The sequence below is a fragment of the Planococcus citri genome, chromosome 4 (genome assembly GCF_950023065.1).
Source record: "Planococcus citri chromosome 4, ihPlaCitr1.1, whole genome shotgun sequence".
NCBI classification, from domain to species: domain Eukaryota; kingdom Metazoa; phylum Arthropoda; class Insecta; order Hemiptera; family Pseudococcidae; genus Planococcus; species Planococcus citri.
Genome location: NC_088680.1, coordinates 28,756,425 through 28,782,965, shown reverse-complemented (window position 1 = coordinate 28,782,965; position 26,541 = coordinate 28,756,425). Strand labels below are relative to the sequence as shown.

At 34.7% G+C, this 26,541-nt stretch overlaps 2 protein-coding genes and 1 long non-coding RNA gene across 4 annotated transcripts in view; 1 reads left to right on the top strand and 2 right to left on the bottom strand.

Moving 5' to 3' along the window:
- The window catches only part of LOC135844482 (uncharacterized), a 35,506-nt gene extending 19,183 nt beyond the window's left edge, over positions 1-16,323 (top strand). The window contains exons 2-8 of one of the 2 annotated variants that reach the window (XM_065362697.1): positions 8,220-9,682; positions 13,936-14,178; positions 14,519-14,607; positions 15,221-15,306; positions 15,390-15,664; positions 15,750-15,907; positions 15,996-16,323. In XM_065362697.1, coding sequence (XP_065218769.1) covers positions 8,220-9,682; positions 13,936-14,178; positions 14,519-14,607; positions 15,221-15,306; positions 15,390-15,664; positions 15,750-15,907; positions 15,996-16,154 — 2,473 coding nt within the window. In that variant the 3' untranslated portion in view covers positions 16,155-16,323. The remainder of the gene's footprint in view (positions 1-8,219; positions 9,683-13,935; positions 14,179-14,518; positions 14,608-15,220; positions 15,307-15,389; positions 15,665-15,749; positions 15,908-15,995) is intronic. The other variant, XM_065362698.1, reaches the window with a different exon arrangement.
- On the bottom strand, positions 12,296-13,008 carry LOC135844486 (uncharacterized). The gene is made up of 3 exons (XR_010558545.1): positions 12,875-13,008; positions 12,561-12,776; positions 12,296-12,449 (listed from the first exon to the last, which is right to left on the bottom strand). It is a non-coding gene; the product is annotated as an uncharacterized LOC135844486 (long non-coding RNA).
- Positions 16,186-25,722, bottom strand: Fancm (FA complementation group M). Its single transcript, XM_065362695.1, has 19 exons — positions 25,569-25,722; positions 25,336-25,484; positions 25,104-25,271; positions 24,874-25,040; positions 24,718-24,801; positions 24,501-24,647; positions 24,348-24,425; positions 24,113-24,275; positions 23,934-24,040; positions 23,742-23,861; positions 23,555-23,668; positions 23,274-23,471; positions 23,101-23,203; positions 22,841-23,005; positions 19,777-22,772; positions 19,530-19,690; positions 19,344-19,452; positions 17,118-17,885; positions 16,186-16,749 (listed from the first exon to the last, which is right to left on the bottom strand). Exons 1-18 carry the CDS (start codon positions 25,598-25,600, stop codon positions 17,649-17,651), a joined length of 5,298 nt encoding a protein of 1,765 aa, XP_065218767.1. The 5' UTR covers positions 25,601-25,722; the 3' UTR covers positions 16,186-16,749; positions 17,118-17,648.
- Between the last annotated feature and the right edge of the window lie 819 nt (positions 25,723-26,541).

Sequence of the window (26,541 nt, the reverse complement as noted above, 5' to 3'; positions counted from 1 at the left end):
TTCATAGTTCATTTTTCTTATTATTTAGGTAATTATTCATTACTATAATCATTAGGATTAGGTATATGTACCGTTTTCAAAATTCCAATTTCTCAATAATTCTCACACATCATTCTCAATTCTCATGAACATTTCTATCTACCTACTGTCTGAAAATTTGTTCAATAATCGCTCTAATTTAATGATTTATGTAGTACGTACGTACTTACATGGAATTCTAGCTAAGGTTCTTGCCTATATCCTATTCCTAGCTACTCAACACTACAAGATTCGTAAAATAATGAACCATATCCGAGTGGCTTGAGTTCCTGTTAGACAACCCAACACCTACTGCGAAATACGACCAACTTCTCAATCTCAATCCTAGAATTATGGTATCCAGAGCCATCAATCACTTACTTACTTACAAAAAACACCATTTAATTGACACCTTGAAGCTGTTTCGATAATACACTAATCAAGTTCAATATCATCGGTTTCATCCCACACGATGGTTTTCTTTTCACCAAAATGCAATATCACAGCGTATACCCATCAATTAGATTATGAGCCGAGCAATCAGTAGTTCGATCAACGTGTCTAATTATCGTAACGTCTAAATCGATGATCTCACCTTTGCTTTGATCCGATAATTCGCTACAAGGTTCGTTTTATATCATCCGGGAAATCCATCACAAGTATCGGCGCTCGAATAATTATTACGCAAATTTAACGTAACAGGTAAACAGAACTTTTACTTTTAAGTGGTACACGATTCTTATAAACGTGTCGCGTCGCCAATATACGGAACTGATTCCAATAAACGATATAGGTAGGCACAATTCGTACAATTGTGTAATATTATCGCGTTTGATTCTCCCCCCCCCTCAACCAAGTGTTGAAGTATTTGTATCTTTGCTTTTGACAAAACCCTTTAGTCATCTTCATCATTCTGTGTACGATTTTGAGAAATACAAGAAAGGCATCCATCCCCACAGATATCTACTCAACATTATAAGAAAGTGCATATAGGTATCGGTATTGGTGATAGTTGGATAATGATATCGTGCAAGATGATGACATTTGTAGGTACATTATGACAGTAAATTTCAATGTTTAGTGATCGTTTCGTTCGTGCTAGAATGTCATACGATCCAGATAATGTATCCTTACGCAGAATAGCACGCTGTATGGTGTTGATGACACGTGATGCGTGACCATTGAAGTTGCTGTGGCTGTCGTTATTATTCAGATATAATTACTATAACTGTTCTAAATTATCGATCGACGTCTAATTACCTGTGTAGGTACCTATAGAAAATTTTCTACATACGATTTGCCTCGCTGATGGTTGAATTTGCCTTTACTACAATTCGTCGGTTACGTCCAAGATGGAGAAAATTCTCTGCAACAACAATTGACTAGTGTTATCAAACCGAACGTTACCTACCTACCTTTCTCTAGTAGGTACCATACCTTACGTATGATTGTAATTTGAATGGAGTTTCAATCGCTAAATTTTCATTATGCCTCGAAGCAGATGAATTTTATTGACCTACAGAATGCAAGTGATCGAGAAAGGTCAAGGTCATCAGCGTTATAAGAATAGTTACCTCGCGTCTTCAACTTTAATTAATTACATTTTTTTCTACTATACGATGCTGCTTGAGTGCTTGGAATTATGATATCTAATTTACAACTTATGGTTCTTGTGAGCTCAGAGCTGTTCATCTCGTTCCAGTTTTTTTCGATTATTTCCAATCTTGGCGACGATCTTAGTCAAAGTCTTCATGCAGCTGTAAACACACGTGATATCTAAAGATAAAGTATAAAACGATTAATATATTTATTTAGGTACCTATTCGAAGTACTTTACTAATATTCAAAAGGTTCTTGACCTTCACACACGCCTCAAAATGCATCGATTGAATTACTGAAAATGAACACTTACTCATCCAAAATCGTCAGAAATTTGACCAGTATTACGTCAAGAAATCTATCTAAGCGCATGCCTATCAATCTACATCATCATTTTGCTAAAAACCGAGTCGAGCAATTTTTAAAACATCTTACTCTTCCTTGATAAGGATCCCAAGCTCTGGCGAGACTCTAGGTTGGAGTTTTGAGTATTTCACCTACGAAAAACATTCCGAACAATTCATCGTCAAAAGATTAAAATCATCGCTAATTTATAAATTTCACTTTCCATTACATAATTTCAATACGTAGCATAAACTATACAAGAGAGTGTCTACACATACCTACGTATGCAGGAGATATCTTTACACGACTATAGGTATTTCAAATACTAATCTAAAGTTGTTCTTTCGCTGTTTTACAAGTGAATAGGTAGATACTTTTAATTTTCACTGTCCTATTTAATAATTTTTTTCATCGTAGGAATAATTTTTACCACCTCTCGAATTCGTGTTACAATTACATCATGAGCTTTCAAGACATGAACCGTTTTGAAAACGATAAGTTCATACCTAAATGCAGAAATCACAACAACAACAAACAAACGTTACTCAGCAGTGAAATCGTCGTGTAACTTTTAAAAAGGTTAATGGTTGGTTATGTTGTAACCTTCGATGTAATGTTTTCCGAAAAATAAACACTGAAAACTTTTACTCGTATTTAGCTTGTAAATTTGGTCAAAATTTCACCGATACCATAAAACACATGTCAAATACACGGTAATTCTATAACGGATTTCGTAAAAGATTTTCAATGTTAAACGAAATAATAACGTAAAAAACCAGCATCGAGATCAAAGGTGATTTAACCGTTAATATTCTTTTGTTCCTGCCATGCTGGTAATTGGTATTTAATTAACGAACGGAAAAATATAAGTTAATAACAAAGTACCTACACCTTCGGATATTTGATTACCACTTCGTAATCACTTATAAAAGGAAGAATGACGATACGTGTTTGTAAACCCTGCAACGCTGAACCCTTTTAAGGTTTAACGACCCAAAGGTTAATTTCTCGATTACACAATTCGTTAGCTGATCCAGATACCCATGTGATTTTTTTTCTCCCTCGAGAGACAAAATATAAACATTACCAAGGATGACGGAGCGTAGATCACTTTCACAATGTAACAAAGCAAGTACCTCTTTTCGACCTTACTTTCACTATCAACAGTGTTTAGACTGGAGATTCTCGTACCTATACTCGTATAGTCGTAGTCGAAGGTACTTGTCTAATACCTCGCTCTGTAGGTACACTGCACCGTCTTCCGAGTCTCGATCCAGCTTCTTATCCTGCTGCTCGATGCTCGTGAATTCATCAGCTGACGATTTTCTCACCGCTATTAGATGATCTCGTATACGAATATGTTTGTACGCCTACTTTGAATTTTTATTATCTCGTACTTCGTCTTCCTCTGACTGTGGTCGTCTCCGTCTCCGGTCTGCGGTACAACAGCGTTATTTTAATTATACCACACTTTCATGGTTAATTACCGACGAGTGTAGGTGGTAATCAATTTGAGCTTATTCAAAATGTGTTTTTAAGAGGAAAAAAAATAATATGTACGTATGTTAATCGGGTTATTACATTTATACCTATGTACAAATTCTCTCGTAATTATCACTTCTTCTGCAGATACTCGTACCTACAATTCTCACTCTTATTTTTACTTTTCGAACTGTAAAATATATCTACGAAACGAAGAATGGACCGGTCCACCAAACTGTAATATTTCATCGCTGCATCTGAAATCATTTGAAATTTTTCAATTAACATAATACAGACTATAGGTATACTTAAGTAACTTTTTACGAATACCTAACTTAACAATAGAAATATGGGAAAGCAATGGATAGGTAAGGTGTATCTATTTGTGGGAAGTTCATGATTTTTTTAAAAAAGAAAATCTTACGATTATCTGCAGTTTGCAGGTACACCCAGAGAAAAAGTGATAAAACGTGGAGATTAATATTTACGTATAATTATTGTTTAATTAACGTTCTCAAAAATTTATCGTAACGTCTCTTATATGATTTGTTTAAAACTATGAACCGTGAAACGATATTATCATTTATGGCGAATCTAAACTTAACACCTAAATATACACATTTTTCATTTATTTTCTCAAATTATACGACAAACAAAAAAACTCTCGCAAACGCCAACAAAAAAGATCCACATAGATCTACGAACACCTGTAGATGAAAAAATGTGATAAATTAGAATTTTCAACAAAGTAATTCCATAGTGTCGAATTAGAAGGTGTATTTAAATGGCAACGATAAGAATATTTTTTTCCATCCAGGTTTTATACTCGTAGTTGGTTTTCTTTACAAACTTAATCTGATTTTACGGGCCAGATTTTCAGATCAGTTTATACTAAAGGTGCCTATTATATTTACCTAGGTACAACACAACGTATTAGGCACCTACAAACTTGATACATAACCTTCAAACATGTCATAAGGTAATCAAAAAAAATAAGTATGGTACAATATTTCCTTCCCCGGGACTTTTTTTTTCTTATTCATTGCTCTGCTGTCACGTCACAGTGGGTATTTGATCGGTAAAGTGATGCCAACGGAGAGATAGCTAATTAACCAATTTTTCAAGCTGAGAGGTTTGAAAATAATGTGCTGTATTGTAATCCCATTGAATGTTATGGTCGAATTTCATGGATCTGATAGCCAACTTATGTTCATACATGTATAATAACGATTCTATACAGAAAAAAAAATTATGAAACCCATTCTAAAGGATAGAATAGATAGGTACCTACCTCTACATTAAAAAAAAAACATCCATCAGAAAAAAAATTTTTCGCGCGTCTACTTTAAAAAAATGAAAAATAATACCTACCTACAACGTACGTATAAATTTTCAAAAAATAGACTTACATTTTGAGTTGAAAGTGACTCACCAAGAGAAGGCATTCTCTCCTGCTGCTATACTCAGCCTGTTTTGGGAAAAATGGCCCAGTGTTCCACATGAAATTTTCTAGTTTCTGCGTCGATCTACCTATATTATTACCGTTAAAATACAAGACCACTTTTAAGTTTTAGGGTTCTACTGAGCGATTGAAAACTCGCAAATTGATTTTTTTGGACGAATTCATGTTTTGAAAATCTTTTCTTCGGGGATATTTCGCGTTATTATGCCAAAATTTTGAAAAACATCATTCCTGGAACTAGGGAAATATTTGGAATTCAGAGGTGCAAATTTTTTTCATCACTATTGCCAACCTAAAAAAAAAATCAAAAAATTTCTATTAACTTTTGGCCATTTTTTCGATTTTTTGAAATTGACAATGATGACTAAAAAATTGGCGCGAATGTTTTCCAAAATGTTTTCTCAATTTCAGGAATAATACCTACATATTTGTGAAGAAAAAATTTACAAACCACGATCCAAAAATGTGATCTGTCACGAGAAAACCAACCTAGTGTCCAAAACGTAAATTTTACATGAAGGGCATTTAGGCGATCTAAAATTTGTAGGTCCGTGAAACTTGCACCACTTTTGGCCCCCATACGTAAGTGCCAACATAACCCGATATATTTTTTTTCAGAATCATCACATTCAAGGTTGCCAAGTCCAATAATTAAAATTTCCCAAAATCAATTTTTTTGATTTTTTTTGAATTTGTTGCCAAAATGTTGCAAAAACTACCCGAGTTTGAATTATTATAATGAAGAATATTATTATTATTAAATTTATCACGTTCCTTAACAAATTTGTTCAAGGTGAAAAGAGTTGATTTTTCCAGCTCAAGCCTTACTCAAATTTCAAAATATGGCACAAATCCTCCAAATGTGGGCCAATTGTTGTGAAAATTTGCATTTCGACTCCCCAGAACATACCTTTCAAGAAAATCAAAAAATATTTTTTTTTCAATTTTTACTGTAGTTGCTCTATTTTTTTTGACCTCAGATTTAGGGCCAAAAGAATCGTTCGCGAACGTTTCCACCTCTACAGTCGGATTCAGCACCCTAAGTACCTACTACTAATATCCACTATAAAAAAGATATCGATTTTTTGGACACTAAGCTGGTTTTTTCATGACAGATCACAAATAAGCATTACTCGCAAACTTTCAACCACTCAGTAAAACTCTAAAATTATTGGTCTTGAGATTTTGATCACATAAATCGACGTAGAATCTCAAATACTTTCATTTGGGATTGATCCATTATTCCCAAAACAGATTGGGTAGCGGCAGAAGCAAAAAACCAACGATTTTTTAAAAAACAAATTGTCCATTTTTGAGGGTTCATTTATCTCCTCTTCAGAGCCCCCTCCGAAGCTAAAATCTTTTCTGAGTAACATTTCAACTCAAAATTAAGGTCTCTGCTGAATTGGCCCAAAATCTAAAGACTTTTTTTATGATCTACCCTAGCCCAATGTAGATTGAACAACTGCCAGGGCTCGTACTCAATTTTTTCAAAAAAAAATAGTCACCTTCAGTAAGCAAAAAAGCTCGAAAAAGTAACCTGCAAGTAACTAAAAAAGGTGATAAAACGTGAGCAACATTTTAATTTTTAATGCATAGAAAAAAACTGTAAAAAAATACAGAGGATTTCAAATTAAAATCTAATAATGAAACTCGATAAAGACTTCAACAATTTTAGCAAAAAGCAGGACTTTTATGGCACTTATTGGCAAAAAACAATTTTCTAGCAAAAAGTGAGAAGAAAAAGAAATGGCTGTTTGACAGCTTTTTTTTAAAAAGCAAGACTTTTTTGGAATTTTTTTCTGCAAACAACAACATATTATTTTGGCAAAAAACACTACTTTTTGGCGAATTAAATAAAAGACGAAACTTTTGCTATTTTTGGCAATAAACAAGACTTTGACAATAGTTTTAGAATAAAACAAGACGTCTTTGAAATTTTTGACAAAAAAACAAAACTTTTTAGCAGTTTTGCAAAAAATTGAAAATTTTTGTCAATTTTTGAAAAATTGAGAATTTATTTTGTCAATTTTTAAAAAATTGAGAGTTTTTTTCGACTTCTGGCAAGTTTTAGGAAAAATTAAGGCTTGGACGATTTAAGCAACAAGCATGACTTTTCATTTTTGGCAACATAATTGGGAAATAAGTGATACTTTTTGGCAATTTCAGGCAGGAAAGCAAGACTTTTGGATAGTTTTTGAAAAAAAGTGATGCTTTTTAGCAATTTTGCAATAAAACAAAATTTTACAATACCTACTTTTTGGCAAATTGTGTACATTGATGAAAAACTTTTTCAGCAATTTCTTAATGTTTAAAAAACGAGATTTCATAGTGATTTTTGGCAAACAAGCAAGCCTTTTGAGTGATGAATTATTAGGAACACCAAAGCTTCAACAAATTTTATCAATACATCGGACTTTTTAGTAATTATTGTAGAAAAATATGACATTTTTTTGAGTTTTGTTGAAAACGTGATGCTTTTTAAAAACTTTTTGGGGAAAAACGAGCTTTTATGGCAATTTTAGACAACTTCTGTTAAAAAAGAGAGAACTTTATTCGGTAATTTTTGAGGAAAAAGCTACATATATTTTTTTGCAATTTTTCTATAAAGCAAAACTGCACTTTCTGTCAATTTTCAGCAAAAATGAAGCCTTTGAAGATTTTTTAACGAGTTAGACTCCGACTTTCAGCAGAATGCAGATCTTTATGGCAATTATCGAGAGAAATATGACATTTTTTTTGGAGGGAGGGAGGGAGGGAGGGGGTTGTCGAAAAAACGAAATTGTTTTGAAACTTTTTGGTAAAAAAATGAGCATTCATGGCAATTTGTGAGAAAAAGTGAAATTTTTTTGAAATTTTGTTGAAAAGCCGGAATTTCTGTCAATTCTTGGCAAAAATTCAGTCTTCAGAGGGTTTTCAGCATGTGAGAATTTTTTCGAAAAAGGTAACTTTTTCCAACTTTTTGGTGAAAAGGCAAGAGTTTTTGGCACTTTTCATAAATGCTAGGTTTTTTACCATTTTTGACAGAATGTGAGACTTGGGGTTTTGTATAATCGTAACACTGTAAACGCAATTTAGCGTAGCCAGTTGGAAGAGAAAAAAAAGTTACTTATTTACAAGAAAAGTAACCGAGTACCTATACGAGCCCTGAAATACCCTTCTCTCTACCCCCTGTCCATCTCACCTGTGAAACGGAAACACTTACGCAAACCGTAACAAATCATCAGTAGATACATTCTGTTCACTCATCATCGTCGTTACGTTTAACGAGTCCAGCATACTAATAGCATCTTTACTTTTTTTCTGTTGACAGATATGTCCGTGGAGCAAGTATATTATGCATATTCTTAACACTGACGATAGGAGAATGTCTCGGCAAGGAGTCAGACGAGCAAACGATACAACCTCCGAACGAGTCATGGAAAGAAGAAAAAACTACAGCTAGTGTTAGCGAACCCAGTGATATTATACTAAGAAATTATACGCATAGTAAAATTAAAGATAACGATATAGCATTTATGAATAAACCGAGTAAATTCGACGAGCATGTCGAAGACGACCAGTACGTCGATAATCCTTTATTACTGCTGGGTCTGGCGAACAGCACTCAGTCGTCAGCTAATGTTACCATTATTAAAGATTCAACGTCGACATCCTCGTCGTACAAATTAAAAGACAGTGCCAATGGAACGTTTACCGCGACTCCGCAAAATAATAATTATACTACGTGTACGAACGAGACAAGTACGCGTAATTCATCGTCAACCGCGACGACGATATGCGCTTCTGCGAGCGGTACGACGGTGGTGAAAAATTTAACCGGTACCGACGCTGCGACACATTTAAAATTAATAGATGTAGATAGTTCGAACGAGAATCTCCACAGTGCCTTAGTACGAAAACGTAATTCCGCCGATATTTCGACGAGCTCAAAACCTACCCTTAATGATTCGGCGGAGCTTCCTAATAATGAATTAGTTTTAAAAGCCGGTTCGAGGCAGCCGGCGAATATTTATTATAAAAATAATATTTATGGTAAACTTTATGATTATAAGAATGTGACTAGAAACTTTCCGTCGTTATCGCAATTAAACTTTTTACGTAAAGACAACGCCGGTAGTAGTAACAAAAGCAGCACACCGCTGAATGCCTACGTCGTCGATGCGTTCAAGTCATATCCGCGATATCAACATGTAAATTATTCTAGCAATCGAGTCAACGGCGTCGTACCAAAAATATACCACAAATCGTATTTTAACGACGCTAATAATTTATTCTCGTTTAAATTAAAAAAAGAGACTGAAGATTATAGAATGCTAGAGAAAAGAATACGTCGCCGGAACAGCCGGGTACGTAGATCGTTAAACATGTACTCGTTGCCATTTAACGAAGTCATCTACAGACGACCGTATCGTCGCTATCGTTTACGTAATAACGACCGTATGGATATCTGGGATCATATATCCGACCACAACAGACGCTACGTTCGCTTTCCACTTCCAGCCGACGCTAGCCCGTTCCGACCTAGTCGTCCGTTAAACGCGGTAGCAGCTCCGCCGCCGCCTCCACCGCCACCACCGCCACCATCTTCTCTCAGTTGGACACCGCCACAACTACCTCAATATGCAGCTTACCATCAAGCGTTGCCTACGGTTCCGTCTATGGGGCCGAGAAGTCCGAGATTGGTGTTCAGAGATCCCATCGAACCGGGTACACTGCAGGCTCCCTTTAGTCCGAATGGTCTGCAGGATTTGACCGCTCCTGAAGATAATAAAGGTAAGATGAATCACACGAAAAGGCTATACAAAAATGCTACCTATTTATATAAATATTATCCGCATAAAAACACACACACACACATCTATCATATTATTATTATGGATAAGTTTAGTATTGTCTGCTGCTACTGTATGTATGTACCTATCTACGTACATATTTCTCTGGTTTACATTATACATACCTACATTGTACCTGGCAATCTGTACTAATAAGCTCTATATTCCATTAATACCGGTTGTGTTTACTCTGCAGCGAAATATTCTTCTTTTTATCGATATCGTAAATAGAACTGCTCGCAGGATCATTCACTCGTACATAGATCAACATATTCGTAAAGCTTTTTTGTTTCATTCATCTTCCTTGTTCCTTTCTGAAAATGAGTTGAATATGAGCATTTTTTTTGGGATGGCAGGGAGGACAGATTTTCACTGAAACAGACAGTATAAACAAAATGGATCATTTTGGTAAACGTTACGAGGTTATTCCTTGCTTTGGTAGGAGCTTCAATAGAAACGATCGTTCTAAATCTTTCAGACCACTACATTTTCTCCTATTCCGAAAGGCTTTCTGAGCATACCTACCTATCTAAGACACCAAAGATCGAATTTCAATCTTCCGCAGCACAATTAGAAGCAGTTGGAGGTGTGGAACAAAATTGGAAAACCTTCAAAATAGGTGTTAAAATCCACTTCTCAGTAACAAGAAAGGGAAAAAGAGGGCCTGAAAAATTGAAACGCTCAAAAAACACTTTTCAGGTCAAGTACTTTCAATATTCACTCCAAATTTTAACCTCTTGGGCCGATTTAGAGGAGCGAGGAACGTCAAATTGTAAAACAATCAAACCAAAATAACGAATGTAATTTTTCTTCTGAAATGATACCGATTGATGTTGGGGAGAGGGGAGGAGGAGGAGGAGGAAGATAAAAAGAACACGCTTGCTTAAAATTACCAAAAATTGATTATAGGTACATGAAACAGACTATGCCGGTCTCTAACTCAATTTTTTCTTTAAAAAATGTGATTTTTACCCAAAATGGCACTTTTTGACATTTTTTCCAGAAAATGGACACTTTTAATTTAACAACTTTTCCAAAAATTGACAATGACAACTTTTCCAAAAATTGACACTTTCTGACCGATTTTTTTTCCAAAAATGGACACATTTTCCAAAAATCGACACTTTTTGACAACTTTAGCAAAAATTGACACTTTTTGACAACTTTTGCAAAAATTGACACTTTTTGACAACTTTTGCAAAAATTGACACTTTTTGACAACTTTTGCAAAAATTGCACTTTTTGACAACTTTTTCAAAAATTGACACTTTTTGACGCTTTTCCCAAAAATTGACACTTTTTGACAACTGTTCCAAAAATTGACACATTTTGACAATTTTTCCAAAAATTGACAACTTTTCCAAAAATTGCACTTTTTGACAACTTTTTTTAAAAATTGACACTTTTTGACACCTTTATCAAAAATTGACACTTTTTGACACCTTTATCAAAAATTGACACTTTTTAACAGTTTTTTAAAAAATGGCACATTTTTCAAAAATTGACACCTTTTCCAAAAATTGCACTTTTTGACAACGCGCGTTTTCAAAAATTGACACTTTCTGACAACTTTTCCAAAAATTGACACTTTTTGACAACTTTTTAAAAAATTGACACTTTTGGTGGCGCAAATTTGGCAAAAAAATCTGAACCTCATAAGCAAGTTTGGCAAGAAATGGGATTTTTGTTTGACAATTTTGGAACAAAAAGAGGACTTTTTAAACAAATAAGGGGAAAATCAATTCTGTTTGTGTGTTTGGGGTGAGGAGGAGGAGGGACGAAAATTTATGCAATCACAACTTACGAGAATTAGCGTTCCCCTAAAAAAGAAGCAACAAAAAAAGATCTGAAGTCAACTACTAATTAATATCAACCTATGGTCCACGCAGCAATAAACCTCCATACAAAACCCTCAGCTTGCTTTGTTTACCAATTGCATTAAAATAAGCTTCATAAAACATCTCGAAGTTAACCATCATTACAACACTACAGCAGCTTAGAAACTCATAAAAATGTCATCAGTGGGTATTGTCATCCTAATATAAACACCATCAAGTGTTTCATTTTTCCTTCCTTGCGTTTTATTCGCAATGTATAAAACTCCTATATCTATTTGCTTCAATATTGCTTTACGATATACCTAAACACAATTTTCATAGGGCGAATAATTTAAATACTCAGCTTACATTTTAGCTTCTCGAAGCAAAATTCATAACCCATGCCTCATTTCAAAGTGGTCTGTGGTCTAACAGAGAAAGCTATGAACGAAACATGCAATTTCGATTTCCATACCATAAGTACAAACTACGATATACAGTGTAGGTACAAATACTATTACTTTACCACGTACTTTACCATTACTTATACTCATACGTGAACCTTTTTTTTGTAAACACGTACCAACAGTGATACTGTATTTAAAAAGTATTTCAATGTCTGTAGATCTGTGTACGTATAGGTACGACCTTCATTTTACAAACTGAAATGTTTTATTGTGAAGCCGCAACCACAAACAGTGTAAAATAAATCGACCAGAAGTGCACTTTTAACCTACTTTAACGTGAATCTTTTCCAGTTTAAATGCGTCCTTGGAACATTTTCATCGAAATCGAATGATGTTGTTTTGAAGGATTCATCGACTGGAAACTTCAATATTCAGCGTATTTTGTTTATTGCGGTTCCATATATTCACGTACAATATCACATCACTGAAACAATTAGGGCACTATGAGATTTGGACTACTGGTCAATCTCGTATAGATATGTTACACTTATCTAGGTACTTAAAACTAGCTAGGTAAAGTTGAGATGGAACATACGTGAAGTTGAAATTATAAAATGAAACCTTCGGTTGGTTCAATGCCGCATATGAAAGGAATTCAATTACAATATAAATTCAGTCGGTTAATTAATTTAAAACCTCCAATTATAAATTTTCACTTCATAACGTTGTCGTTATTCCGTTCCTGATGATGGAAGTATGACAATGACAAGTTGTCGACCGATGAATGTGTCTCGTAACTTGAAAAGTGAATCTGAAATTTAAAAACGCTCACGTTCATGATCAGCGAGTACTCGTTATCCTACAGGGATCAAAACTCGAAATTTTGATAGTAATAAAGTAATTGGGTACCTGCTTCTGTGTTCTTCAAAAATCTTGCTCGTTGCTCCAACTCCAACGTCTTGATTCTTGGACTCTTCAAGGGGCAAAGTTCAAAGTTTGGACGTCCTATGGGGATCATTATTATTCCTGGACCTGGACTCCAGGGAAAGTCTGGAATTTTGTTATTCTTATCTTATCATTTTCGAAACCGAAAATACCGAAATACATAACATAACTGAAACAAACACAACCGGATTACTTTTTAGACAGAACAAGAACCTGAGCAGTTAATCACAAAAAACATCGAACAAAAGATGCAAAAGTATTGTATAACTAACACTAATAATTAATTAGCAACAAAGGGATCGACGATTTAAAAAAAAAAAAACTAGAAAAAAAAGAAAATGAGAGTTTGAGTTATGACAACTGAAACGGAAACTGACGAAATGGGACCAATGGGACTCGTTATGTTTTTGTTTACATGCTATCCTTATCAGTAATCCTTATCAGTATCAGAAAATTCAGGATTTCGGCGGAAAATTTCTGATTTTAAGCTTGACTCACTGAAAAAATTTGTTTTACTACAGTGCACTGAACTTATGAAACCTTATTTTGTATAGTACATAATCACTTTTTGAATTACATATAAGCTGACGAAGTCCCACAAAGTTCAAAATTTTGTATAGAAATGGGCATGTGTTACTCGTGTAAAAACTTGCATTTTTCTGTCGGTTATTCTTTGGGTGCGAGAATGTCCTATTTCCGGCATTCCGGCGTTGTAAATACCAATAATAAATTCATAAACTGAACCTTCGGCAACGCTATCAGCGAACCATGAACCTATCTGCTATAAAATTCGCAGTCAACCCTTTGGAAAAGCTACCTGCTTGAATCTGATCAGCGCCGCACTAATTCCTTCACATTCACAGCTCTATATAGTACCGTATAGACAGCCTCGGCTCTACAAAATTCGCTTCTGAAGCCCTATTGAGTCTTTAGCCTTCGTATATAGAGTAGAAGTGTGTGTAAAAGCCATTGAGTAACCTAAGTACGCATACATGACTGAGAAATCTTTGCACCGGTGTTCACAGATGACTGGCCTGGGCCTGAAGCAGATGAAGGAAATGACAATAGGTTATGCCCGACAGGGAGCTGTGAGTTCTTCCTAACATGCTGGATGTCATCTGGTTTGATAGAAGGCGCTTGTGGGGGTGGATTTTTATACGCTTGTTGTTTACGCAACAATGGTAAAGCCACCGATCGAGGTGCCAGCTCTATCACAACAAATGATATTCAGCTTCCAAGTAACTATGGTCCAGTCATTAATGACCCTAGTAAGTCATAAACATAACTCCTTTACAAACTAAAAAGCTACTCGCGTTAAAAGGTTGTACGGGTTCTTTAATATGCACCGCTTTTTCTTATTCTACTTAATATATTTCATTTGCATGTACCTATCATCTATAGAAGAGCATGAGTCTCATGTATACAAAGCACCGTTTTTTTTATTCACCTTCATTTTAATTCCTCTTTCATAAATTCTCGGTGAAAGTTCTACTTTTTTTTCTGCGCTTCGGTATTACTATTAGAGTGGAATATTTGTTGCAGAATTAAAAATACAACTTAAGAGCGTTACATTCGACGTATCGATTCTAAATGTAATTATGATTTCAGGATGCGGCGTTTCTGTAGCAAAACAACAAACTGCACAGAGGAGGATTGTTGGAGGCGATGAAGCTGGTTTTGGAAGTTTCCCCTGGCAGGTTATTATCTAAGATTATACTCTTACCTATTAGATTATTATAGATGTAGAAATGCAGATGGGTCTTGTTACGTGGGTTTCGTTCGCTTGTGTATAGTAACTTCTTTCGAATAAGAAGGTATTTTGCGAGGGATTATAATAATAGGAAGTTTATTCAATTTGAGATGTATTTTTATTCATCGTCAATAATCGTATTGAAATTTTCACCACGACGACTGCACCGTCAATGATTTAGTGTAGGCCTACAGAACACGTTGAATAAAAGTACACAAATTTTTATTAGGTACCTACATTAAAATTATAATAATATTTACCTACGACAAGCCAAAAATATGTACAATACATTTTTAGTCGACGTGTTCTGAATAATAAAACAATCGTTGGTATCAGTTTTTTATAATGCACACGTGTTCGTTGATGCTTTCTGAAAGTACATTCATGATCGATAGGTAGGTATTTGGACACGAGTACAATGCTCGCTAGCTTGAGCCCATCTGGCTCATTGGGTTGAAGCAACGACATCAGCGAAACCTTGAACAAACTCTAGCATTGTTTTCATTTCGTAATTTCTTTTTGAAAATTAACGGGTCTGTAATTTTTATTTCTTTTTCAAGGCATACATACGAATAGGATCGAGTCGTTGCGGAGGAACTTTGGTCAACAGGTATCACGTTGTTACTGCCGGACATTGCGTTGCCAGGTAAAGAAATAAAAATTCGTTCTACTTACATAAAAGCTTTTAAATACACTGGGCTAATGATGGTTTATTTTTATGTGCTGCAGAGCGACCGCACGTCAGGTACAAGTTACCTTGGGAGATTACGTGATCAATTCAGCTGTTGAGCCTTTACCAGCGTATACTTTCGGTGTTCGTAAGATAAACGTGCATCCTTATTTCAAATTCACTCCGCAAGCTGATAGATTCGATGTGGCTGTGTTAAGATTAGATAGACCTGTACAATATATGCCTCATATTGCTCCTATTTGTTTACCGGAAAAAGACGAAGACTTTTTGGGTCAATACGGTTGGGCTGCCGGTTGGGGAGCTTTACAAGCCGGTTAGTATGATTCGTGTTAATATTCGTTGCAGTTATTATAAAATTTGAACGCATTTTCTTAAAACTCTGATTTTATTTTAATTAGGATCAAGACTACGACCAAAAACTCTACAAGCTGTCGACGTACCTATAATTGATAACAGGCAATGCGAAAGGTGGCATAAATCGAACGGAATCAATGTCGTAATATACGAAGAAATGATGTGCGCAGGATATCGAGGCGGGTCTAAAGACTCGTGTCAGGTATTCAATCATATTTCTCGAGTATTCTGCTAATTTACTTCAATTCTACGAGTACTAATTAATTTTGGTTTTGTTTTCATTCACGTAGGGTGATTCTGGAGGACCACTTATGCTTGAAAAGACGGGTAGGTGGTATTTAATCGGTATAGTTTCGGCTGGATACTCTTGCGCTCAACGTGGACAGCCTGGAATATACCACAGAGTTGCTCATACTGTCGATTGGATCTCTTATATTGTTAATTCGTAATTTAGAAAAAAAAAACAATTTTAAAGACAAATCAGCCAGCGATACGAATATTATATTTATTTTTTACATTTTCCTTTTTTGTACTTGTGTGTGCTAGTGTGAGTGTGCGTGTGTGTGTGAGATGAGTATAACTTAAAAAAAAAAATGAGAATAAATCCATGTTTTTAACGTTTCGTCTATTTTATTACAATAGGTACTATTAATCGAACACATTATTAAAAGTTTTTATTACTTAAAATTACCTACATAATAATTACATAATTTCTCGTACCTCTTCCATATTAGGTTTATTGAATAGGTAGTGTCTTTATAAGTCTAAAAGCGATGAAAATTTATAAAATATATAAAAACCTGTTCCGCCATTGATGCAGCAACTTTGACCATTCAGTTCGACCTAAATGATGTTTGCAAATATCAAGAATGAACTTTTCCATCAAAGCGGCAGGTCATGTTAAAACTTACGATAGACGGTTTTACGTAAAATTTTTGAATATTTTTATCGATTATTTTGCATCGTTTGGAAACCATTCGGTGCATGCTTCGATTGTTATATCACACATGGCTCGAAGTGTTTTACTTGTTAGGGCATCCACTTCTGCAGAAAAAAAGTTCAAAATTAAGATTCAGTGGGTTGGATAATCTATGCTTTATTCAACGTAGGTATTTCAATAAGTTTTTTCAAAATTTACGAAAGATATTTTCAATTTATGGTACATATCATTTAAAAAAATAAAATCAATAGGTAGATAAACATTTTACAAAATAATATTTATTTTTACAGATAAATGTAGGTAGGTAATTTTTTTTAGAAAACTTGAAGATTGAAATTTCAATTTCATTTTAAAATAATTCACCAGTCATTTTGATTAAAAAAAAAAAAAAAAGAATCTAAATCATATCAAAAATCACTTCACGATCGTTTCAAATATGAAAAATTATTATAAAATGCAATATTTCAATTACCAGAACTCCGCTTTCCGTAGATACTTCCGTTCATCGGGATTATTCTTCTTAAAGGAGCCGTTGCCTCCGTCTCGATGATAAAATTATCAAACATCATTAAAAAGCAAACAAATACTATCAAAGCTTTTGTTTGCATTTTACCTACAAGAACGAAACACTACAAATCGCACCTTTTAAACGTACAGAAACTTTGAGAGAAATTTGGTAAAAGAACTGGCCAAAATCTGAACACAAATTTCAAACTTGTCGTTGAACACGTCGAACTTCAAACTGTTTTCGAGCTCGCACAGTTTTCAGATTTATATACGTTTTCTCCATCCTGGGTGGATCTCCCATATCGTAAAATTACGAGTAGCACGTCGATAATGAAATTATTTTTCAATTTACGGCGTGGTGTTCAATTCATCAGGGAATGAGTTCCGTATTAAAGACACAATTTTATCAAAAATATACTCTTTAATTTTAGTAGGTAGGTAAAACAAAATAACATTTTATAGATAGATTGGTAGCATATTTAGAATAAGGTCATCATCACTTCGCATCGTCGCTGTCGCTCGACGAAAAGCACATGATTCTTTTGCGATGTTTTTTCTTTTGACGGACGGTAGCGTTGCTCTTTTCTTCGTTGGAAGAATCTTCGCCACTGCTGACTTGTTGTATTCGTTTGGTTTTATTCGTCTTGAATCGCAGCTTGTCTTCCATTTGAGTTAAAACCGAAGGAACGTATTCTGAGTCTTGTTCCTCTACGTCGTCTACGCAGAACGAATCCTGTAAAATTAATTCAGTCGTTAGGTTAAGAAATTAGTAGCTTTGGTATAGGTACCTAATGAAAAATATGTAATTGGAAAGTATTGATTTTTTAAATAGAGGAAAAAAAGATAGAAATCTCGTACTCAATTTTTTTTCCAAAAAAAAATGACTTCAGTAACCAAAAAAAAGACACAACGTGAGCAAAACATTTTGATGCAGGACAAAATCACCGAAAAGAAAAAATATGATTCGGTTTTTTAATTTTAAAAAGTTGAATTATTTTGAAAGTTTCTGATAAAAAAACAAGACTTTCTGACATTTTCTGGCAAAAAAGCGAGACTTTTGGAAAATTTATGAAAAAAGTGAGACTTTTTGGAATTTTTTGCAAAAAAACAATTTTTATCCACTTTTTTGAAAAGCAAATTTTGTTTTGTCAATTTTTGAAAAATCGAGAATTTTTGCAACACTTTGTCAATTCTAGCAAAAAATAGTGCTTTTTAGAAATTACTGAAAAAAGCGAGACTCTAGTAATTTTCCTAAAAAGCGAGACTTTTGAACAATTTTTGAAAAAATGTGAGACTTTTTAAATTTTTCCACAAAGAAATGACACTTTTTAACCATTTTGATGAATAGTGAAATTTTTGCCATTCTTGAAAAAGCGAGAATTAGCTACAATTTTTGGCAAAAAGCAAGACTTTGACAATTTTAGGGAAAGGAAGGGTCTTTTATAGCTATTTCTGACACACAAACTAGACTTTTGAACCATTTTTGGAAAAAAAGAATGCCCAAGCTTTTTTGTATTTTTGAAAAAAGTGAATTTTTTTTTAGGAATTTTGCTAGAAAGCAAAAAAGCGAGACTTTTTGGGAATTATTAGAAAAAAAGTGAATTTTTTTTAGGAATTTTGCTAGAAAGCAAAAAAGCGAGACTTTTTGGGAATTATTAGAAAAAAAGTGATATGTACTTTTTTTTTCGCAATTTCAGACAAAAAAGTGAGATGTTTGGGTAATTTTAGAAAAAGTGAAACTTTAATTTTTTTTGTTAAAAAGTAAATATTTTTGTCCAAACACAAGACTTTGAAAATTTTTGCAAAAAGCAAAACAATTTTGTCATTTGGCAAAAAAATTAAATTTTTTAAATTTTTTTTGTGGAAAAAGCGAGTTTTTTCGAATCTTTTCGTTTCAGTCAAAAAAACCAGACTTTTGGATCAATTCTATAAAAATAAATTTTTTTTAGCCATGCAAGTGAGACTTTTCCTCAATTTTATTGTGAAAAGGCGAGTCTTTTTAACAATGTCCGACAAAAAAGAGATATTTTTGGGGAAAAATTGAAACTTTTTGCCATATTTTGCAAAAAACGGGGTTTTTTGGTAATTTTGATAAAAATTGAGATTTTTTGCTATTTAGTCCTCAAGTAACAAAAAAAAAATAAATAAAAAATAAGACGCAGAAATCGTAGATTTTTCATCATCAACTTACTTGCTGATAGGTCTGGTCATAATAATCCATTTGAGAACACACATTCGCTCTTAGTTTACTTTCAGATAACACCGGAATATGGAATCTCCCCTGCTGCGATCCAGGACTCCTAAAATGAATAATCACATTGAGCGAACAATATTTTAAAATCACACAATTTATCAATCTACGTAAGTAAGTACTCACTTGATCGATTTCAAATAATGAGAGTAAGTATTATTCTTATTCATGACCTCGTCGTCGATAAAACTATCATGTTCATAAGACACATTGGAGGTTTCTTCCGAAGTTGTATCGTTGCTAGCATCCGAGCTGACCTCCGCTTCATTGTCTATGAACTGAATAGCCTGAAAATAAAACACATATCTTATCAGTTATCATCCTACAAAAAACAAAAATCCTTTTCAAGGAAAAAAGTAACCTATTCGCTTACCAGGTTACGTTTCAGATTCGTCTTTTTCTTCCTTTTCTTGATCATCCTCGGCTCGGGAGAATTCTCACCACCGACTGATTTTTGATCAGAACCAGAACTCGAATGAGCACTTCTAGATGCCGAGCTTCTGATCAAAAATGGCCCAGGTTTCTTAAAATCTGGAGTACTGTGAGCAATCGACGGACTATCGGAAATTGAGCAAGATGCACGACCCACCACAGTATTCGGAATAAAGGAAGGCGACGAATTTGCAGAAGTCGTTGACGCTTTCGGGCTATCAGATGAAGCAGAGCAAGGAACATAAACGGGTGATTTTTTCAGCCACGAAGAACACGAGTTATTCGACGAAGACGCTGGAGGAGGAGGTTTGGCTGGAGATTTTTTCAGCCAAGGAAATAACGGTTCGTCATCCGGTTTAGCAGTAACTTTAGGTTTCTCGGGCGGTTTTGTGGTATTCTTCATCCACGGAAAATCATCGCTATCGTCGTCGTCTGTTTTAGGTGGTTTAGTACTCGCCAATGCATTTCTGGCGATTTGATTTTTCTCGCATCTTTGTTTCAAAGCTGACGAGAAATTCGAGAAGAACGAATTACTAATGGCTTTTTTTCTACAATTATCACTTATATTAATATCACAGGTAGTGGCGAGATTCTTATGAGATCTATTTGGTTTTGGTAACTCAGTCAATGTCGAAGTGCTTTCCGGAGGTTTTTTACGTTCTGTAAAATTCGTTCGATCGTCTGGGTTCTTTCGCGGAGAGACTAAATCTATCATTGGAGCACTTGTAACAATTGGTGATGTTTCCGCAGGTGTAATTTTCGGTTTCGAGATCGGCGTGCTTGTCTTGATTGAAACCGGATCTTTGAGCAGCGTAGCAATATCTTCTTCTGCATTTTCATCTTCAAAGAGGTCACAGTCTGGATCCCAATCGTCTATATTTGCCGTATCTGGTAGTTTCTCTTCGACCTCTTCGTTTTCCCCGGAAGAATCGTCCTTTTGTATCGATTCAATAGGCTTATTCTTCGGTGAAAACTCCGGCGATCTTTTTTCTTCTACAGGTGGTTTATCAAAACACAATTTTTCAATGGTGAAATCATCGTCTAATTCGAACGACGAATCGAAATGTATCGATGCGCTTCGATCCTTCAAAGGAACATGGTTAGTTTTAGATAACATTAGACTGGATTTTTTTGCGGAAAATATCGGCGATTTGGCTGAGACTGGATTTTGTCGCGTGTCATCCACTGCATCGATATTGGTACGTGAATGTTTACTCAATCGCGAATCTTCTTTGAAGTTTTCAAATAGTGACATATCTGCGAATAATTCTGCTTGCGGTGGGCTTGAATTTCGTCTCGTCTCATCCACAAAATCGACACTGGTACGAGAATATCCGTTGGTACGAGTATTTTCTCTGGAGTTTCCAAATAATGACATCTCTTCGAACCTGGATTTTTTCAATGGGCTTGAATTTCGCCTCGTCTCGTCAATAAAATCGATACTGGTACGAGAATTTGCATTGGTGCGGGTATCAGCTTTGGAGTTTTCGAATAACGACACGTCCATGACTCTGTCTTTCTGGATACTGGAACAAGGATTTGCACTCGTTCGTGTATCATCTTTGGAACCTCCGAATAACGATCTTTGTTTGAATCTGAATTTCTGCATTTGACTCGGGTTTGGTCTGGTCTCATTCACAATATCGATACTAGTACGCGGATTTACATTGGTTCCTGAATCTTCTTTAGAGCTTTCATATAGCCATGTCTCTGCGAGCTTGTTTTTCTGTAGTGTGCCAGGATTCTGTATTGTGTCGTGCACAACGCTGATACCGGTACGAGAATTTTCACCAATTCGAGTCTCTTCTTTAGAGCTTCCAAATAACGATGTCTTTTTGAACGCAAATTTCTGCCCTGAGCTCGGGTTCAGTCTAGTTTCATTCACGAAATCGATACTAGAACGAGAGTTTACCCTGATTGGTGTCTCATCTTTGGAGCTGTCAAATAACGATGTCTCTGCGAGCCTGTTTTTCTGCAACGAGCCAGGATTTTGTACCGTGTCATGCACAACGCTGATACTGGCACGAGAATTTTCACCAATTCGAGCATCTTCTTTGTAGCCTCCAAATAACGATCTCTCTTTGAACCTGAATTTCTGCCCTGGACTCGGATTTGGTCTCGTTTCATTCACAAAATCGATACTGCTACGGGAATTTCCACTCGTTCGAGTATTATCTTTGGAACTTCGCGATGACGTGATGCTTTTAAACCCATATTTCGACAATGGCGTTTGTTCTGCGTTATTCACTATATCGATACGACTATTCGTACTCGATCGAGTATTATCTTTGGTACCTCCAATGAACGAGTTCTCCTTACTCGCCCTTTTTTGCAAACTGCTTAAATCCACATCCTCGAAAATATCGTCGTACTCGAATTCAATAACCGAAGACGATTTGGACACCGGAGATGGTGGTTTTGAATTCGTGATACTTTCAGGTGACGACGAAGGCATGTCCAATTCTAGAGGAAGATTCGCCGCACAATCTCGTAGTGCAAGCAATCTCGAAGCAATAGACATTTTGGTATTCGTTTCTGGTACTTTAAACCTGTCATGGTCCATATCGTTCGTCCATTTGGATGATACACTGTCGCTGTCTCCTAAATTGAAATTCTCTTTGTCACTCGATTGACTGTTATTGGTTTCCTCTTTCTTCGCAGGTTTACTTTTAACTTGATTACGTTGAGCTACCGAAAAATCCAGAATTAAATCGTCGAACGAATCGTCGTCAACTTTGAATGCATTCGAGTTAGCTTCTTGTTCGACGAAAGGAACTGGCTGCGGACTAATGTAATAAAAGTCGTCGGTGTCTTTAAGGTCATTTTTAACGACATCAGGCGATTTCACAACAGATATCTTCGATTTGCTTTGAAACAAAGGAGGTGATAAGCACCGCTCTGGTGATGTTTTTCGAGTATTGTTTGGCACAAAAATACCTGAAAAATTATCTAAATTAAATAAAGTATCAACTTGAGGATGCTACGGTTTTAAAAAAATGTCATACTTGAGTCAACGAAATCGCTGTCGTTGAAAATAGAATCGCTTTTTCTCGATTTCCCTTCGTTAGAGGGTTTTAAATAATTCATGATGGTAGTTTTTTGAGTGCCAGATTGGTCGGCTTTGCGAGTTAGAGGACCGACGCTGGTACCTTCGAAGTCTGGATTAAATCCTGGAATGAAAAGGTGTTGTTATTTCGATGTTTAAAAATGTATTAAGCTTTTTTTTTTCAGTTGATATGACAATTCAAGTATTTTTTTTTTGTACCTTCGGGAAACAAGGAGGGACTGTTTTGTAAAACTTCATCCACTACAGGTAAGTCGACAGATTTTTGTTCGTTCTTTTTTTCATTAAGTAATGATTCAAATTTCTGAAATACAAATTTAAAATAATTACTGAGAGAACAACGCATTTGTAAAATTTGAGATTGTAATACTCACATAATATTCGTTTCCTTTTGTCAACACGAAAAAGCATTTATCAGGACCACGATAAAATCTAGGATCTGAAAATCTAAGCAAAGGTTTGCTCGGTTCCAAAGAGATGATTAGATTGGCCTTTAGATCACTAATTTCTTCAACCAAATTGTTCACCGCTAAGATGTTGATAACGCCTCCGTTGAAATTTTGCACAACTTCCTACAGAACAATTGGACAGAAAATGAGAACAATTCATTTTGAGACGATCATCATTTTATTATAATTAGTACTTAGCTACTTACCTTGTATTCATTGGTATTACTAAACGATTTCGACTTGGTTTTAACACACTGGTGTCTGATGAAACTTGGCAAGTTTGAAATTAAACGATCGATGTCGTCTACGATTTCATCCATCTACGAAAAAAAAATAAATGAAAAATTTATCTGTTTTTTTTTTATTCAGAAATCACCGAGTTTAAAATCGTACCGAGCAAAAGATTAAAATTCGAAAACCCTCAATGTTGTTTTCAGCCTCAGAGAAAGATCGTAAAATTAAATTCTTCAAATATACAAGTTTTGGATGAACTATTTTACTCATCAACGATTCCTAAAACAAAATACATCGAATGAACAAACTGTACAGATGATAACTTTATCTCGAGTAATAAAAATTATTAACCATCTTTTTCCCATTCGATTTTAAGTATTCGTTTAGTAATTTCATCTGATTCTTTAAATGTTCATCTTTTACAATTAATCGTTTTAATTCGCCATCTTTGTTTTCGTCTGAAATGCACAGTCATCGATTAATAGTGAATAAATTGTAACTAAAATGAACATTGAATATAGAGTAATTACCAAATAAATAATTGTAGAACGATCGAACACCCCAATTATGCAATATTTCTATTCCTACGCTTAAAAACGAACACATTGTCATGCCATCGAGCAAGTTTTGCTGAGATTCTTTGTTCATATTTGGTGGCGGTGCCTTGATGAACTTTTCTCTGGCTTTTTGTATCTGAAATAACAAATACAACGAGTTATTTTTCAACATAGAATACTTATTATTTCGCCATCAGTAAGAACTCACTTGATTCTTGGTAAAACTCGCTACGTTACCGTTGATAACTCTAGCATCTTTTAGTAATTTACCATATTTTTCGTAAACCTGTAAAAAAAAAATGAACAAAAAAATAATCATGAAATTGAAAACATATTTTAGTTCATTGCAAAATGTACTTACAGTATAAAAAGCATCTTTGATACTACTCATATGCTGCGATATTTCTAAAGAAACTGATTCTATTTCTGAACGAAATGTACACTCCATTACATCAGGAGAAGACAAGTTACGAAATTCAATCAGAGATATGCTGAACGTCTCTATCACCTGAAAATTTAATTCAATGACAAATACTACTTCTTGTGAACATTGCAAAATAAAATAAAAATAGGTTTACTTGTTTCAGAGATTTTGTACTAAATCCGCCTCCTTCAATAAACACATTCACTCTGAAGTTTAAACCGGTCAATAAATCCATAATCTGGAATGAAGCATTTGTCATGAAAAATGATCGAAGAAAAGTACGTTGATTTTTTCAAGAAAAATGTATTACCTCTTTGTATTCTTGACATTTGGTTACTTTAGTCGTCTCGTAAACAATTAATAAAATCAAGTCATCAACTTTACACATTTTCGTTTTGATACTATCGAGAAATTTAACCGGCGTTGAAAGTATAATTGGTTTATTCCACGCAGCTTCGTTATCAGTGGTAGTATTGCCTGTATAAAACAAAACGGTAAGATTTTGATAGAATAACTCGGAGTAATATGTTTCAAGCTTACCATAGAGATCACTGTACGAATCACTAGTTAATGTCGTATGAGAATTCAAAGCGTTTATTTGTTCGACAATACAGCTTTTGGTTTGACTCAGCATAACAATTTTGGCATTCAAGAACCATCTTTGAAAGTTAAAAACTACTACAGATGCCAAGAAGGGCATTCCCAGTCCTGAAAAAGTACATTAAATGAATGTTCATCGAATAATAAAATGCATTTCGAACATGATACTAACCAAGAGGTAAGCTTATCAGAGTGTTTTTGAAAACCGCTGACATGATGATTTGTTTTTGAAATCCTTGCAGATTGTATGACAAAGGATGCACCAAAGTGTGTCCGGTAATATCGAAAAATTTGACATTTCGACGTCCATGAGATAAACGTCTGTAAAATGACAAAGATTCAGTTTTCAGTGAAGATAGCTGTTCGTCAATGTTCATGATAAGTGAATGACTTATGAGATCTTACTTCAGGGAATCCTTCTTGTCTTGAGTTTCCATTTTTCAATTTTCATATCACTAACGGAAGTCAGATAATTTCACGAGAGAATCCATACAAATTCATATTTCTTTCAGAAATTCAGATGATTTTTTTGTTTTTTTCATAAAAATTATGCAGAAATACTGATAACATTGCAAAAACCCGGTTGACCAATGAGGTTCGAGTTTGATAAAAATTGGTTTTTCTTCAATCCGTGAAAGCGCTAGTGTATTGGATTGAAAAATTTGGCAACGTTGCTTTTGAAAAAACAACAACTTTTTCTTGTAATTACTGGTTATTAAACTGGTAATTACCACGCTATTTTTATCTTTTTTAAAATTTAAATTTTTTAATATTTTTTTCTAGATTGGTTTAGTTTTTAGTTTTTGAATAATTTTGACTATTTTTAATCATGAATGTGAATATAAAATACCATAAATCAGTTCCAAGCTATGTCAACTAGCAAATTTCTACCAGATGGTAGTCTTTCTTGGCGACCTTTTTATTTTTTTTTCGACGTGGTCGCCAGGACAACTGTCCCTGCGCATTATTTTTGTTGAATTCGAAGGAAAAATCACCCATGCTATGCCATGGCCATATCTCATATCTGTAAACGTTACCACTGCAATTAACCATAGCCATAAGCTGACATTGCTATTACTATAGCTGATTTCAGGAAGTATTAATTGAAAATTGAAATACATCTTTCCTTCTTTGACTTGAAATGACAGAACGACGAACGTAAAAAAATATCAGAATACAACGACCGTGAAAATACGAAGTTTCTTCTAAGTCCTTGGTTAATTCAAATATCATTACTCGATCCTGTATTCAATTTATATCTCATTAAAAAAGCCAACGTTTGCGAACAAATTAATAGAATACCTCATTTCAATTTGAACTTTTGATTGCCAACAGTTGACACCAATTATCAAGATTACAATAAAATGAAAGACGACAG

Coding starts and splice junctions, on each gene's coding strand:
- Fancm (XM_065362695.1), bottom strand. CDS start 25,600: ATGGAAACTCAAGACAAGAAGGATTCCCTGAA. Junction 23,472..23,554: donor GTAATACCAATGAATACAAG/GTAAGTAGCTAA, acceptor ATTGTTCTGTAG/GAAGTTGTGCAAAATTTCAA. Junction 19,691..19,776: donor CGAATCTGAAACGTAACCTG/GTAAGCGAATAG, acceptor TTTTATTTTCAG/GCTATTCAGTTCATAGACAA.